Source organism: Eulemur rufifrons, chromosome 19 (assembly GCF_041146395.1).
Source record: "Eulemur rufifrons isolate Redbay chromosome 19, OSU_ERuf_1, whole genome shotgun sequence".
Lineage (NCBI taxonomy): Eukaryota > Metazoa > Chordata > Mammalia > Primates > Lemuridae > Eulemur > Eulemur rufifrons.
In genome coordinates, this window is record NC_091001.1 from 39,177,029 (window position 1) to 39,191,847 (window position 14,819).

At 44.2% G+C, this 14,819-nt stretch overlaps 1 protein-coding gene across 3 annotated transcripts in view; it reads right to left on the reverse strand.

Moving 5' to 3' along the window:
• IL1R1 (interleukin 1 receptor type 1) overlaps positions 1-14,819 on the reverse strand; it is a 77,101-nt gene that overhangs the window by 23,273 nt on the left and 39,009 nt on the right. For 2 of the 3 annotated variants that reach the window (XM_069494122.1, XM_069494123.1), the window contains exons 2-3: positions 8,630-8,706; positions 4,984-5,050 (exon numbers count right to left, since the gene is read on the reverse strand). In XM_069494122.1, the coding sequence (XP_069350223.1) occupies positions 4,984-5,044 (61 nt within the window). In that variant the 5' untranslated portion in view covers positions 5,045-5,050; positions 8,630-8,706. The remainder of the gene's footprint in view (positions 1-4,983; positions 5,051-8,629; positions 8,707-14,819) is intronic. The other variant, XM_069494124.1, reaches the window with a different exon arrangement.

Here is a 14,819-nt window from a genome sequence, read left to right on the forward strand (position 1 = left end):
AATGCCTTATTACATACAAAGGATCTTCAATAAAATTAATAATTGGCTCTCAGAACCCACAGAGGCCAGAAGGCAGTGGGATGACATATTCAAAGTGCTGAAAGAAAGACTATGGATCAGGAATTCTATACCTGGCAAAACTATCTTTCAAAAAGCAAGGAGAAATGAAGAGATTAACAGATAAACATAAACAGAGAATCCACTATGAACAACAGACCTGTCCTACAAAAAAAAAAAATGCCAAAGGGCCCCCGTTCAGGCTGAAATAAAACTACCTAGACAGTAACTTGAATCCAAATAAAGAAATAGGGAATACCAGGAAAGGAAACTCCATAGGGAAATACAAAACTATGTAGGTAAATATTTAAAAATCCATAGGTATTTTTGGCTTATAACTTCTCTTTTTTCCAATATGATTTTAAAAAGTAATTGTATTAAACACTGTCTATAAATAAATCAAAAGGGGTCACAGACTTGAACGTAAAACCTAAAGCTACAAAACATCCAGAAGGAAATACAGGAGAAAATTTTTGCGGTCTAGGATTAAAGATATTTAGATACAATACCAAAACTATAATCCAAAAAAAAAGTAAGGATAAATTGAGACATTCAAAATTAAGAATTCTACTTTTTGAAAGATGCCATAAACAAATGAAAGGACAAGCCATATTCTGGAAGAAAATATTTATAAAGCACATATATAATAAACATCATATATTCAGAATATACAAAAAATTCTCAAAACTCAACAATAAGAAAACAAATAACACAATACAAAATGGGCAAAAGGTTTGGAAGTTTCACCAGAGAAGATACATGGATGGTAAGTAAGCACATGAAAAGACATAAATGTAAGATGTGAAACCATAAAAATTCTAGAAGAAAACATAAGAAAAACTCTTCTGGACATCAGCCCAGGCAAAGAATTTATGACTAGGGCCCCAGAAGCAAATACATCAACAACAAAAGCAAATAAATGGGACTTAAACTAAAGTTTCTGCACGACAAAGGAAATAATCAACAAAGTAAACAGACAACCTACAGAATGGGAGAAAATATTTGCAAACCATACATCTGACAAAAGAGTAATATGCAGAATCTACAAACAACTTACAAATCAGCAAGAAAAAACCACAATAAAAAGTGGACAAAAGACATGAACAGATATTTTTTTCAAAAGAAGACATACAAATGGCCAAGAAACATGAAAAAATGCTCAACATCACTAATCATGAGGGAAATGTAAATTAAAACCACAATGAGATACCACCTTACCCCTGTCAGAATGGCCATGACTAATAAGCCAAAAAACAATAGATGTTGATTCAGATACAGTGAAAAGGGAACTCTTATACACTATTGGTGGGAATGTAAATTAGCACAACCTCTACGGGAAACACTATGGAGATTACTCATAGAACTAAAAGTAGACCTGCCATTCAATCCAGCAATTCCAGTGCTGGGTATCTACCCAAAAGAAAAGAAGTCGTTAACTCAAAAAGATATTTGCACCAAAATGTTATTCATAGCACAATTCACAATTGCAAAGATATGGAATCAACCTAAGTGTCCATCAACTAATAAGTGGATAAAGAAACTGTGATGTGTATACATATATATACACACACACACACATACATATACACACACACACACACACACCATGGAGTACTACTCAGCCATAAAAAGAAATGAAATAATGTCTTTTGCAGCAACATGGATAGAATTAGAGACCATTATCCTAAACGAAGTATCTCAAGAATGGAAAAACAAATAGTACATGTTCTCACATATAAGTGGGAGCTAAACAATGGGTATATATGGCCATAAAGTAGTGTAATGGGCATTGGAAACTAAGAATGGAAGGGTGGGAGGGATAAGAGGGATCAAAAATTACCTACTAGGTACAATGTACACTATTCTGGTAACTGGGACACTAAAAGCCCCGACTTCACCACTATACAATTCTTCCATGTAATAAAAAACACTTGTACCCCCAATCTATTGAAATAATAATAATAATAAATGGGCAAGTAATTTGAACAGACATTTCTCAAAAGAAGACATACAAATTGACAATAAATATATGCAAAATGTTCAACATCACTAATCATGGGGGAAACCCAAATCGAAACCACAATGAGGTATCATCTCACCCCAGTTAGGATGGCTATTATCAAAAAGACAAAAAAACAACAAATGTTGGCAAGGATACAGAGAAAAGGGAACCATTACACACTGTTGGTGGGAATGTAAACTGGTACAGTCACTATGAAGAACAGTAGGGAGGTTCCTCAAAAAAACTACAACTAGAACTATCATCTGACCTACCAATCCCATTACTGGGACTTTATCCAAAGGAAAGGAAATCATTATATTGAAGAGACATCTACATCCCCATGTTTACTGCACCATTATTCACAATACCAAGACAGGGAATCAACCTAGGTGTCCAAAAACAGATGAATGGATAAAGAAAATGTGGCATATGTACACAATAGAATACTATTCAGCTATATAAAAGAATGAAATCCTGTCATTCATGGTAACATGCATAGAACTGGAGGACACTATGTTAAGTGAAGTAAACCAGGAACAGAAAGTGAAACACCACGTGTTCTCACTTATATGTGGAAGCTAAAAAAAGTTGATCTTACAGAAGTAAAAAGTAGGACAGAAGATACTAGAGGCTAGGAAGGGTAGGGGGAAGAGAGGGATTGAGAGTGATTTGTTAAAGGATACAAAATTGCAGCTAGATAGGAAGAATAAATTCTAATGTTCTATACCACTGTAAGATGAGTATACTTAACAAAAATACATTAAATAGTTTCAAATAGCTAGAAGGAGGACAGTGAATGTTCTCAACACAAAGAAAAGATAAATGTTTGAGATAATGGATATGCTAATTACTATGATCTGATCACTATACATTAAATGTACTGAAACATCATTACATACCTCACAAATGTGGACAATTACTATTTGTCAATTAAACAACTAGAATTGGATTAAAAGTAGCTAAGAACTTAGAATGGTACCTGCACAGAGTGAGAACTCCTAAATATTTAGCTACTAGGAATAGCAGAAGCAACAGTAACAGTAGTGATAAAATGAGTAACCCTTAAGTAAGTCCTCAGCTGGACATACTATATTAGTTATGTAAGGTTTGTCCCAACACTCTGCCAAAATTTTTTTGGTCAAGGTCACCGTTGGTCACCCAAAGTCACCCATGAATTTTAAGCTGCTAAATCAAATAAACAACTCTCAGACATTGTCTTACTTGACATGTAATTTGAAGCGTTATCATTCTCTCGTCTTTGAAATACTTTCTTCCCTCCCTTGGCTTTTAGGACACTTTTCTGTTCTCCTCCTGTATTTCAGGTAAGTCTTTCAACGGTTCTCTGACCAGTGGATGCTTGGGCCATCAATCCTTAGAAAGCTATGGGGCTCAGTCCTTGAATTTCTTATCTTTTCTAGCCACACTCCATGACTCCATTCAGACTCGTGGTTCTCAAACCAGCGGCTCGCTGAGGTCTCCAGTTTTATAAATCCAACCCAGAACTCTCCCTCAGGCTCTAGACTGCCTAGTTGATGTCACCATTTAGATACTGGACAGCTGGTCAACAGGTGAACTTAACCTGTCCAGTCTGAACACTTGATCTGCCCCACCCCATCCATGGCAATTCCGCTTTGCATTTGCTCAGCCTCAAACCCCCTGGAGTCATCCTTGATTATTCTCTTTCTCTCAAACCTCACATCCAATCCATCTGCAAATCCCTGGGGGCTCTATTCTCAAAATATATTCAAAATCTGACTACTTCTCACTTCTCATCACCACCCTCGGACAAGCCATCAGTATTTCTTGCCTAGAATAAGCCACCATCATGGCTTGCCTGGATTTTCATGACAGCCTCTTAACCAGCTTCTCTATTTCTGCCTTTGTCTCCCCAGGATCTATTCTCCAGATAGAAACCAAAATCTAAGTCAGATCACTCCTCTAATTCTGAACCATGAACCCTGCAGTCTTCCCATCTCAGGCAAACTATAAGCCAAGGTCCTTAGAAAGGTCTGCAAGATTCTACACAATCAATTCTCCACCATCCCCCCATCACCCAAATATCCTCATCCCTATGACTTCCCTCATCTCTCATTATGCTCCAGCCATGCTGGTATTTTAGTTCCCACAACAGGCCAAGTACTCTTGGGCTCAGGGCCTTTGCACATGCTGCCTAGAATATTCCTACATCCCAACGTGGCATCTAAACAGCTCCCCTTTTCTCTTCCTTCAGGTAAACTCAAAAATCAGCTTCTCAGTGAGGCCTTTTCTGGCCACACTATCAAAAATATAACCTACTGCCCATTCCAACCCCAAGACTGTAGACACTTCTGCGTTTTTTTCCTCCCTATACTTATCACCATATGACATAATATATATTTATTTATCTGATATATTGGCTGTCTCCCCTACAAGAATGTAAACCCCATGCAAGCATGTATTTCTGTCTGGGTTATTCACTGCTCTATCCCCAGTACCTAGTACCTGGCACACAGAGAAAATGAAGAAATAGAAAGAAAAACAAAACAAACTGTCTCTCGATGGTTTCTAGACATGGGTTCATAAAAACCATGCATTCACCTCTTCTAAATGAAAGCCAGAATTTCCTGAATCATACTCTTCAATTAGCAAGAAAGTAGGAAGAAGCCTGGGCTGGACATTGGAGACCTAGAGTTTAGTTCTTCCTCCAAAACTAGCTACATGACCTTGGGCTCTTAATGTTTCCCAATCTGTAAGTGAGAGAATGGGAAGTGAAAATGCTAAGAGGAACTTCCAGCAGTGCAGGTCTATGACCGGGGAGCTCTGTGTCCTGGGATTGCTTCAGCAGAAATGGGTAAGAAAATTGACTCCGTTATGGAAGGTTCTTTATGTATTCTAAATAATAGATATTCTTAGCAGACAAGAACACAAGGAAATGCTTAACTTACCAGCCTCCAGAGAAGAAATCAGTAGAGCTATGAAACAAACAAGTCTGGGTGACACTTGCATATTCTCCTACAGAAAAGGAGGAATAGAAGACAAACGTAACAATGTTACTATTGCAGCAAATCTCTGAAACTAAATATGCTGACACCCCAACTGTCCCCACCCTCTACCCCAAGTCAAAATGATGAATTAGTTTTTAACGCATCATTAATGTAATCATGTTTGGCTTCTGGTTAGAAAATAGGGGAGTTGGGGGTTGGGGATGAAGATTTTTCACAGAATTGAGGACAAATTTGATAATTTAAGATTAAAAAAATCTTCCATCATCTGTCTCAATATACATTTCCAGTCTTGTATCCCACTTAAATTTCCCCCAAATCTAGTCTACATTCAAAGTAGACCAACCCCTAAACCAGCTTTCCTTTGCTTGTGTGGATTTGTTCCTCACCTCGAACATACTCTGCCACCAACACCCACTTGACAATGTCTCCCATAATTCTAGGTCAACTCAAAGGTCATGCCTTCATTTTATAATGTGAGATACAAAATTGCTTGTATGAGATGATATAGGTACATAGAAATGCACAAAAAAAGACTAAAAGAAATTATAATAATATGCCAAAATTAGGTTGATTCTTGTGGTTTGGTGGGTTTCCCCTTGTCTGGGACTTTATGTACTTGCTAAAATGTCTAAAATGAGTATTGTATGACTCTAATCACAAAGAAAAAAAGAGAAAAAATTCCACAGCCCCCCGAGTGGTTTCAAAGGCCACACCAACACAACATTAGCTACAACAGATACTGTTTAGTGACAGGGCGACATACTCAACTGAGGTCCTGGTAAATTACTAATTTAATTACATAAGGCTTTGTCTACATACATGCCAAGCAGTGTAATCAGATTAGGTACCTGCCCAATATAGCAAATCTAGAAGGAGAACACGCCCATTGCTTTAGCTACAAAACAAAGTCACTAAAATAGTATAGTGTTTAGAATAAAAGTAAATATGCAAACAAAATATTTTAACACAACAATCATTCAGACTCTAATGATGTGATCATTTGAATATTAACTGGAAAATGTTCTATTTAAGAAGGTGCATCAAAATGTCTGAAAAACATTACAATGTCTTTCTTTCTAAAACAAATTCAGGAAAGAAAGAATTTCTAAGCATGCGAGACACACCCATTCACATTCTCTTCACTTTACCCCAAGTACCAGGACGCTGATCCCTAAGCCTCCTCAAGCCTTGAAACCTCCCCCAGAGCAGTAAAACTGCATTCCTTAAATAGCCTGTAATTCTGACCCTTTATTCCCATAAACAGGCCTTCTCTCAAATTAGTCTAGATTACTAGTATTATTACCATACACACTTTTAAACTAGGTTCAGATGATTAAATAAGACAGAAGGCTTGAAGCCTTGCAGCCTGGCAGATGAACTCTGTCTTGGAAGTGAGTTTTAAGTCTTTATGATAGAGGGGAAGAAAAGAAAGGGTTAAAATGTTTCCCAATCACCAGTTCCAGGCCAATCAGTTACTTACCTTAGTTTACCATCAACAGAATAAGGGCATTACGAAATCAGCTGAACACTGCCAGCTGCTCATTCATTCAGTTACAAGATCAGGCTTGTTTGACCATTAGGCAGAGAGAAGAAAAGAAAGATGCCAGGCTGAATTTTATGGAGCGTGTATCTTGAGATATAATCCCAAATTGATTGTGGACAAACAATGTTTAATCACACGTCCAAGGCCGGCGGCCTCTACCACAGGTCAGGGTGATCTTGGACACATCTCCTCCCTGAGCCTCAGTTTCCCCACCTGCACAAGGCGGGCAAGGAGCCAGCTGATCTCAGACCCCTTCTTGCTCTAACAGACTATACAGGGGAGGGCAGAGCCCCACAGATCCAGGCTTACTCCTGCCCCAGAACTGCTCTGGGAAAAGGCCTGGGGACAGGAGTGCCCTGTCTCCTCAGCAGAGGCCTTTCTGAATCTGCGTCAGCCCCCAGGACCCTGGAGCAAGGGGCCAGCACCGAGCCTCGGGATGGGCGTTGAGGGTCACATGACCTACAGGAATGAGGCTGTCAGGAGGGAAGGTGGTAAAGGATGCAGCCAAGATTGCAACACACACGCTCCCAACAAAAATCAGCACAACCCCATCATGCCCTCAAATAACGCAGAAATCCCAAGGTGGAGCCAGCCCCGACTGGCCTGTGTAGCGCCAGTAGGGAAAGGCTGTCCATCCAAGTCAGGAAGTCCCTCAACATAGGCGGCACGTTGGGTAAAAGCTCAGCCTCAGTTCCCCCATTTGACAAAATGGGGATGAGGACAACAGCCTTTGTCATGGATGGTGCGATGAGGGTGAAATGAGTGGCCACAGGAAAAGGGCTTAGCACGCTGTCTGGCAAACGGTCACTCTCAACTGCCAGCTGTTAGAAACCACCCCATGCTCGGATGACAAATACAGGTTTCAGTAAAGTGTTTTCAGTTACCCGTTCATTTCTTTATTCACTCACTGACCCGTTCAACAATTATAAATTGAATATCTACCACATTCCTGCATCCACCCTTGGCTCTGGGAACAAAAGTAGGGATAAAGGCGCCAGCCGGGCTCCGGGAGCCCAGCAACCAGGGGGAAAGTGGGGACATCGCAGAGAGTTAGACTTGGACGTGGGGCGTCCTGGGGAAGCCCTACACCCAGCGCAGGACGGCCGACAGGGCCCTAACTCAGCCTGGAATAGGCGGCAGGAGAGGATCCAGCAACGTCAAGTTCTCAAGCATAGACCGAAGGCCATGCCAAGAGGTGCGGCTGCGAGGCCACACGTGCCCACGACATGAAGAGTCTTGCTGAGGATCTGGGCCTGTAATTTGCAGGTGGCAGAGAATTGCTTAAAGGTTTTAAGTCATAGAGTGGGGTATGGTTAGATCTTCATTCTTCGTGGACATTTTGGCACCTGCGTGGAATACAGACTGAAGACAGAGGGCAGGCCCGGAGAGCAAGCTGCCTCTGAGGGCCACAGGGGAGAGCACGAGGGGTGGGCCGGCCAGCAGCGGCCAGCAGGCAGGCAGGCAGGAGCACATCTGGGAACACTCGGGGCAGAGCGGAGAAGGGGGATGTCTGGGCCTGACTCCCTGAGGTGGGGCCAGGGAGAGGCAGGTCCAGACCCAGGGGGCAGGCTCGGCAGGCACAGACAGCTCACAGGAGATGCTCGGACCATGTCACCCACGGCACCATGAGGCCGGGCGCTCCTGGGACGAAGCAAGCAGTGTTGTCTCCAGCGGAAGTCAAGAATTTGAGCTTGAGGTGAAAGTGGAGTGAAAACGGACAACAAGGCCTGGAATGTGCTGGAACTAGGAGAGCTCAGGCACTGCATGGGGACCTGCCATTCAGCAGGACGTAGCTGCAGCACAGCAGAGGTGACCTGGTAAAGCAGGCAGGCAGTGGCTCCTCCTGGGGTCACAGCCTCGTTCAAAAATCTATTAATAATATTAATAAAACCATGGAGCTGCCCCAAAGAAAAATGTGCTGACAAAAATAAAATACTTTTACATACAGTGGGAGATATCTCAGGTTCCTGGAGCTGAGGGTGGAAGAGGTCAGCTGTTTATGAGAAAAGACTGGGGGGCACTGGGGTGACCCAGCCCCATTACCTCAGAGAAGGCCTTTTCTTGTACCAAGTGGTCCTGCTTCTCAGGAGGGAGTCAGCATCGTTAGGGGCCGCGTCTGTCTGGGGAAGGAAGAGCACACGGTGAAGCTGGATGAAGAGGCCTGAAGTCACTGACCGCCGCGAGCATCTCAAGAGGCATCAGAAAGCTTTCATTAATAAGTGCTCACGAAAATGAGTCCAGTGTTTAAAAAGTCTATGTTCCAGAGCCCTTTGGGACAGGACATTCTCAGGAAATCCAGTCACGGGGTGAGGAATACAAACAGCTTGGCAACCTCAAGCTATTGCTGATTAAACACGTGTACCTGGAACTTTGCTGGACACGGGCATGCAGACATGAATCAAACCACTTCTGAGGGTGCATGTGGAAATACAGCTTGGGCCTTGCCAGAGAGAAACGCACCTGATGCCAGAAAAAATAGGCAAGCCCGGTCTAAGAACAGGCAACCTTACCCTTCCTGTACGAGGCATTGCAATACCCTGCACCCTACATTACATAATTTAAAGTAACTTCAAAAGAGCTGAGTTGTGAGGTCCATATTGTTATGTCTTATACACAGTTTACCATTCATTCAGTTTTCTTTCAGTACTCTGGAGTCTAAATTTTTTCACGTCGGAATCATTTCCTTGGGCCTTTGAAAGCTTGCAAGGCCCCGGCATAAGGCCTTTTAATGCCCATCAATAAAACAGCCTGACTAATTCAATACGTAGCACTTTGCTTAGACTACATGTACTAAATCCCAACCTACTATTCACTTTAAACTTATGAGACAGTGCATAGCATAACTTTAAGGTACCAGAAGCACAGGGCTCATCAACACAAATCAAGAGAAGCCCCCCACATCCTCCCGTTCCCAGTCCTGGGTCAGTGTCCCCCCAAGCCCCATGAATGCACCCCAGAAACAACTGCAGCTGACAGGGATTATGTAGAGAACATCACAGCCACAGGGAAATTGATGAAATGAGGGAGGGGATGAAGGACCAGCAAGAGGGATGGGTTTACTTGCAAGGCCCAGAAAGGCTCCTGCAGAGAAAGTGACTGCCCACACCCCTCTAACTACTTCACTTTCCCTCCTCCTTTTTGCCCCAGAATTCATCCATCCCTCTCTGAAATGCTCTGCCCAAGCCTCCTAGTTTCTCCATGCCAAGGACCCTCAGTCTCCATCTCACTAGACATCTCTGGAGCACCTGACCGGCCCCCTCACCCCCTCCTGCTTGACCCCTGGATGAGGGTCAGAGCCGCCCCCCACCACTCTTCCTTCCCCAGCTTGCCCTGTGTCCTTCAGGCTCCCCTCCCCGCTCCTCTGTTAGTACCTGCCACTCTGCCTCTGGGCACCCCTATGTACTTCCCGGGGCTGTAATTCCATTCTTCCCATTCAAGCCTAGAGGTTTCTGGGACTTCTGACCAACTCTGAGCTGATTCTGATCAGTCACTCCTCCCAGAGCCCCAGAAGACACCCTCCTCCAAAGCCAGGTGTCATTCCTCATGCAGGCTGTCCCTGGTGTAGCACGCTAGGGTGCCTCAGACTACTGGCTCTAGGACCAGGGCTCCAATAGCAGTGGGCAGCTCCCCTGGTTGTGGCCTTCCCTTCCTGGGCTGCCCCCCCAAACCCCTGTCTCCCACACCCCTGTGAGGAGGGCCCAAGCTACACATCCTGCATGTAGTAAGGGCTCAGTAAATACTTGTGGCAGGAGGAAGGAAGGGAGAGGAGGGGAGGAATCTATCCACCTCCCACCATCTTTTCATTAGACACATGGGGACCAAAACTCAGCCTGGAATCAAGAGGGGACAAGGAGAGAATGTGGGTCCTGAGTGAGAGTCCGAGAATAGGAATGCGAGGGGAGGTGCCCAGGAATCGTACAGGAGCAATACTACTCAAGGAGTTAGACAAAAGGCTCCACCCAGATGGCTGTGGAGGAGCCGGGGTGGGGACAGTCCTGAGGAGAGAGTGCTGGGAACAGGACTGGAGCGTGAGAACTATAGTGCCAGACGCATACTCACTGTGTATTCAGAACCCACTTGGCCACGTCCCTTGTGATTTTTAAAAAATGGCTTATAGCAAAGCTCAAAATAAACCTTTTAAAAAAAAATCACAACAATAATAAAAAGTCACAGATTTATTCTACTGTGTTATTTTTCAGATTGAATTCTCCATATAAAATAAAATGATTGAGGAAGGGAAAGGGATTAACTCACCCAATAAATTAATAAGCCATAACATACTGTTCCCCCGTTCTGCCCAGGGTACAGTGGTGCCTGTATTACGTCTGGCGTTCCGGGACCGGCTAAGGCCCTCTCCGCAGCAGCTTCCAGCCACGGCCGGGCGGTGCACTGAGATAGCGACACTCATGCCCAGAAGCCAGCCAGAGCCTGGGGTGACCAGAGGCCTTGGCAGGCCATCCCCACCTCCAGCAGCCCTGTCCACTCGCTGCAGCACCTTGCGGCTTTATGTGACAGTCACAGGAAAACACTGGCGACTGTGAAGATCTTCCCCAGGACAATCTCACCGGTGTTTGTTTGGTGATTACGACATATTTGGAAACATCGGCATATCACAAACATGACTACAGTGGCGCGTGCAACACACATATAAAGCTACTTGTTTATTAAAGATAAAATGAAAATGCTTATTTAAGGGTTTATCTGAGGCATAAAAGCAATTTTCTAATAGACCTAGAATGAGAAATTTCAATGTGAACTAAATTACAAAAGTAGCAATTAAGAATAAGAATTAATAATGAGCAGCATATCGGCCCCAACAAAAGCCCTCCTTCCAGGAAAGACTGACTTCATCTAGTGGCACCTTCCTGTCCTGCAGGAAATTCCATACCCAGGGCAAGCACAAGAGAAGTGACAGCTGGGGACAGAGGAGCTGTCACCAGAACCCAGGTGCCTTCCCCAAAGCCTAGGGCCCAATGCAGGGGAAGGAAACATTTTTTTTCTGCTTCATAGACACATCACAACTACTAAACACATTCTTATTCTTGAGGAATTTCCCACGACTTTAAGGAATTCCTTTCTTACTCCTGAGGAATTCCCCAACATTGTGAATGCTGCCTTCCACGATAGAAGCCAAGCGCAGGCCAGGTGGCACGCAACAGATGCACCCCAGACAATGTCAGAACATGCTGTGGGTCCATTTCTGGGGACAGTGGCGGTAGAGGTGCCCAGCGCTGGGGGAAGGAAGCCAGCTCACCCAGGCACCTGGTGCTCACTGTCCATCCAAGCACAGGTAGCTCTGTCCCTGCACTGGGACCTGCACAGAGCAGTCCCACCACGTGGCTTGTGCTGTATCTAGCTTTGTGCACCTCTAAGCCTCTCTCTCCAGCCCTCCCTGCCCCCGCTCCATCCCATATTGGGAGGGGACCAGAGCATGTGCACAGGTAGACACCTCAGTCCATCCGTCCAAGTCCACACCCTTCCATACAGCCCCGGCCAGTCCACAAAGCAGGTAGGCACACTACCGGTGGAGCCCAGGGGGATGACCCAGGGAAGACACAGGGTGTTTGGGGAGGGAATTCCAGAGGTCCCAGGTACCTAAGGCATGGTAGGCACAGGTTCCATGAGTGCACATCCTTACATACCCTTGTCATGCCAAGGAGGGTGGCTGGCCAAGCTGCAGAGTAGAGCCCTCCAAGGCACAGGGCCAGACCTCTGCAGAAACCCAGGAAAAGAGAGCAGACAGCAGTAGGTGACATCTGCTTCTTCCAGGGGCCTGAAGTAGCCAAGTCTCAAATATGAAATTTGTAAGAAAATCCTAACAATACTTTCTACATTTTTATGTCATATCAATACACTCTTCTACCTTCCCATGGAGTGCCTCATAAATACAGCATCATTTAATATAATATTCACTACAACTTCTCATCCCAATCATTAATCAATATGCACATATATATCGATCTGATGTGATGGAGAAATTAGTCAGAGAATTAGGCTCCAACTAATTTGGCCATAACCAAGAAGCAACTGTGGGTGAGACCCTGGGAAAAGCAAGGGCTGATGTAGGTTCTTCAGCTCATGAAACGGCACAACATATTGAAAATCAGTGGAAACGTGTACAAGGAGTAGGTTATGGTACCAAAACTAAGCCCATAATTATGATGTTCTCCTGTTACCCCTTTGTTATAAGGATTCAAACAGCTATTAAATAGTCCCCAATCTTGTTACGAACAAAAATTTCAGTGTGAAAGAGAAAGCAAAAAGGAACTTATTTAGAAAGCCATGGAACTACATGCTTATGGAAAATACTTTAGAATTCTATGATTACACAAGTCCTTGCTTCCTAAATTAGAATCCACAAATCCCCTAAGAGAAGGTATTTAGTCAGTCAGGGAGCCCAGAGTCTATCTCCCTGGGGCATTGATTTCACCCAAAGATTTTCGGGGGGGGGGAATTATTATTTTTATATTAGAGCAAACATGACTATATTATGAAGTAGAAAGAAAAATCACCAAGATCTTTCTAAGGCAAAACATGAGGCATCAAAGAAGCACCTTCTCAAAGCACTTGCCTTGAAGTCCCAGGCAGCCATAGTCATCTCTACACAGTCCCAGTCAGGAGAAATGGAGGCAACAGGGCCCCACAGACTCACCCCCACAAGGCAGGACAGACGAGCCACCTAACCCTACTTACCTCAGGGTCCTCGCAGGATGGTCCACACTCAAGAGGGGGAAAAGAGGATGTGGAAACAACCACAGAGCAGTAGGGGGACCACCACGGTGTGCTCTGTATGTGACACAAGTGTTTCCATTCTGTAGAGATCAGTCACCCACACTCTATTACACACAGATATCCTGAAAACCCAACTGTGCCTTCCGCACGGTCACCACTGATTTTCCTCCAGAGAAACAGCTTTACAAAACTATGAGCAAACAAAACCACTCCCACGGCAGGAAAATAGAAACTCACTCATCATCTCAGAAAGCCCAGGGAACACCAACAACATGCATCCAAAAGCCTAGCTCATGGTAGATTGATGGCTTATTTATCCATGCAAATGGGGCAAGGAAAGTTTTACTTTTATCATCAAGGAAGCACAAGGATACAAAGATAAAGTAAAAATTTCCAGAGGTTTCAAGTGTTGCCATGAAATCTAAATTATTCAGCGATTACAAGACGCAAAGCCATGACATTGGTGATTTCAACCAAGGCACGTGGGTTTTAAGGGCTAGGGGGAAAGGAGACTCAGAGAGTCATAATTACTGTCACAAGATGCTACAAACGGGAATGGGCCAGCCCCGAGCCTCTTGACCTTGAGATTAGAGTTTGATTTTTCCACTTCACCCCTGCAAACCTCCTGGGGCTCCTGGACCACAGGAACCAGAACCCAGAGGCGGGATGGGCCCCGTCTCCAGTCCTTCACCCCCTTCCTAAATGCCCCGTCTTGCCCTTTCCAGCCTCTCCTATAGGCTGGAAGACTATGACTGTGAGAGACCGTCCCCAAGCCCCGCCTCCCAATTGGGCAAGAGCAGCTCTGTTTCTCAAGCTGGGATCTTACAGATAGAGTTTTGAGAACTAGGCAATCCACACAAGAAATTTTACATTGTTTTCACTTCTATAATTTTTTTTTATTGAGGTAAAATATGCACATAGTGAAATACACAGGCCTTAAGTGTACACAGTTCCATAAACTGTGACAACTGTATGCACCAGGAATACTCCATCAGGATACAGACCATTGCTGTCACCCCCCAAAGCTCTCTTGTGGCTTTTAGTAGTCACCCCCCATACACACAGCCCCCACCATTCTGATTTCTCTCTCGACCTCTATGACCCTTTTACATGTAACGTCAGTGTGTTCCGGGTGGCTAGCTTAGACCTTCCCAGCGCCCTCTTTCAGAGCCCACGCCAGCATTAGTGCTGTAATCACGCACTAATGCAGGGAAAGCAGTGGTTCTCAACAGGGTGGGCATGGCCCCTGAGGGAGCATTTCGGAAATCACGAGGAAGGAGACACTTTGGCCGATCACCACACATTTAGTCTTGGAGGCGTGGATGCTAGACATCTGGGACAATACCAGGAATTCCTCTATCCCACATGACCTCCAGGCGTCCCACAGACATTCATGCCAATGAAAATATGTTTATACTATTTGGAGCCCAGCCCCCAACTCCATTCCACATTTATGTAAAATACATATTGTTGGCATAATTTTTATATACATTGAATTTTT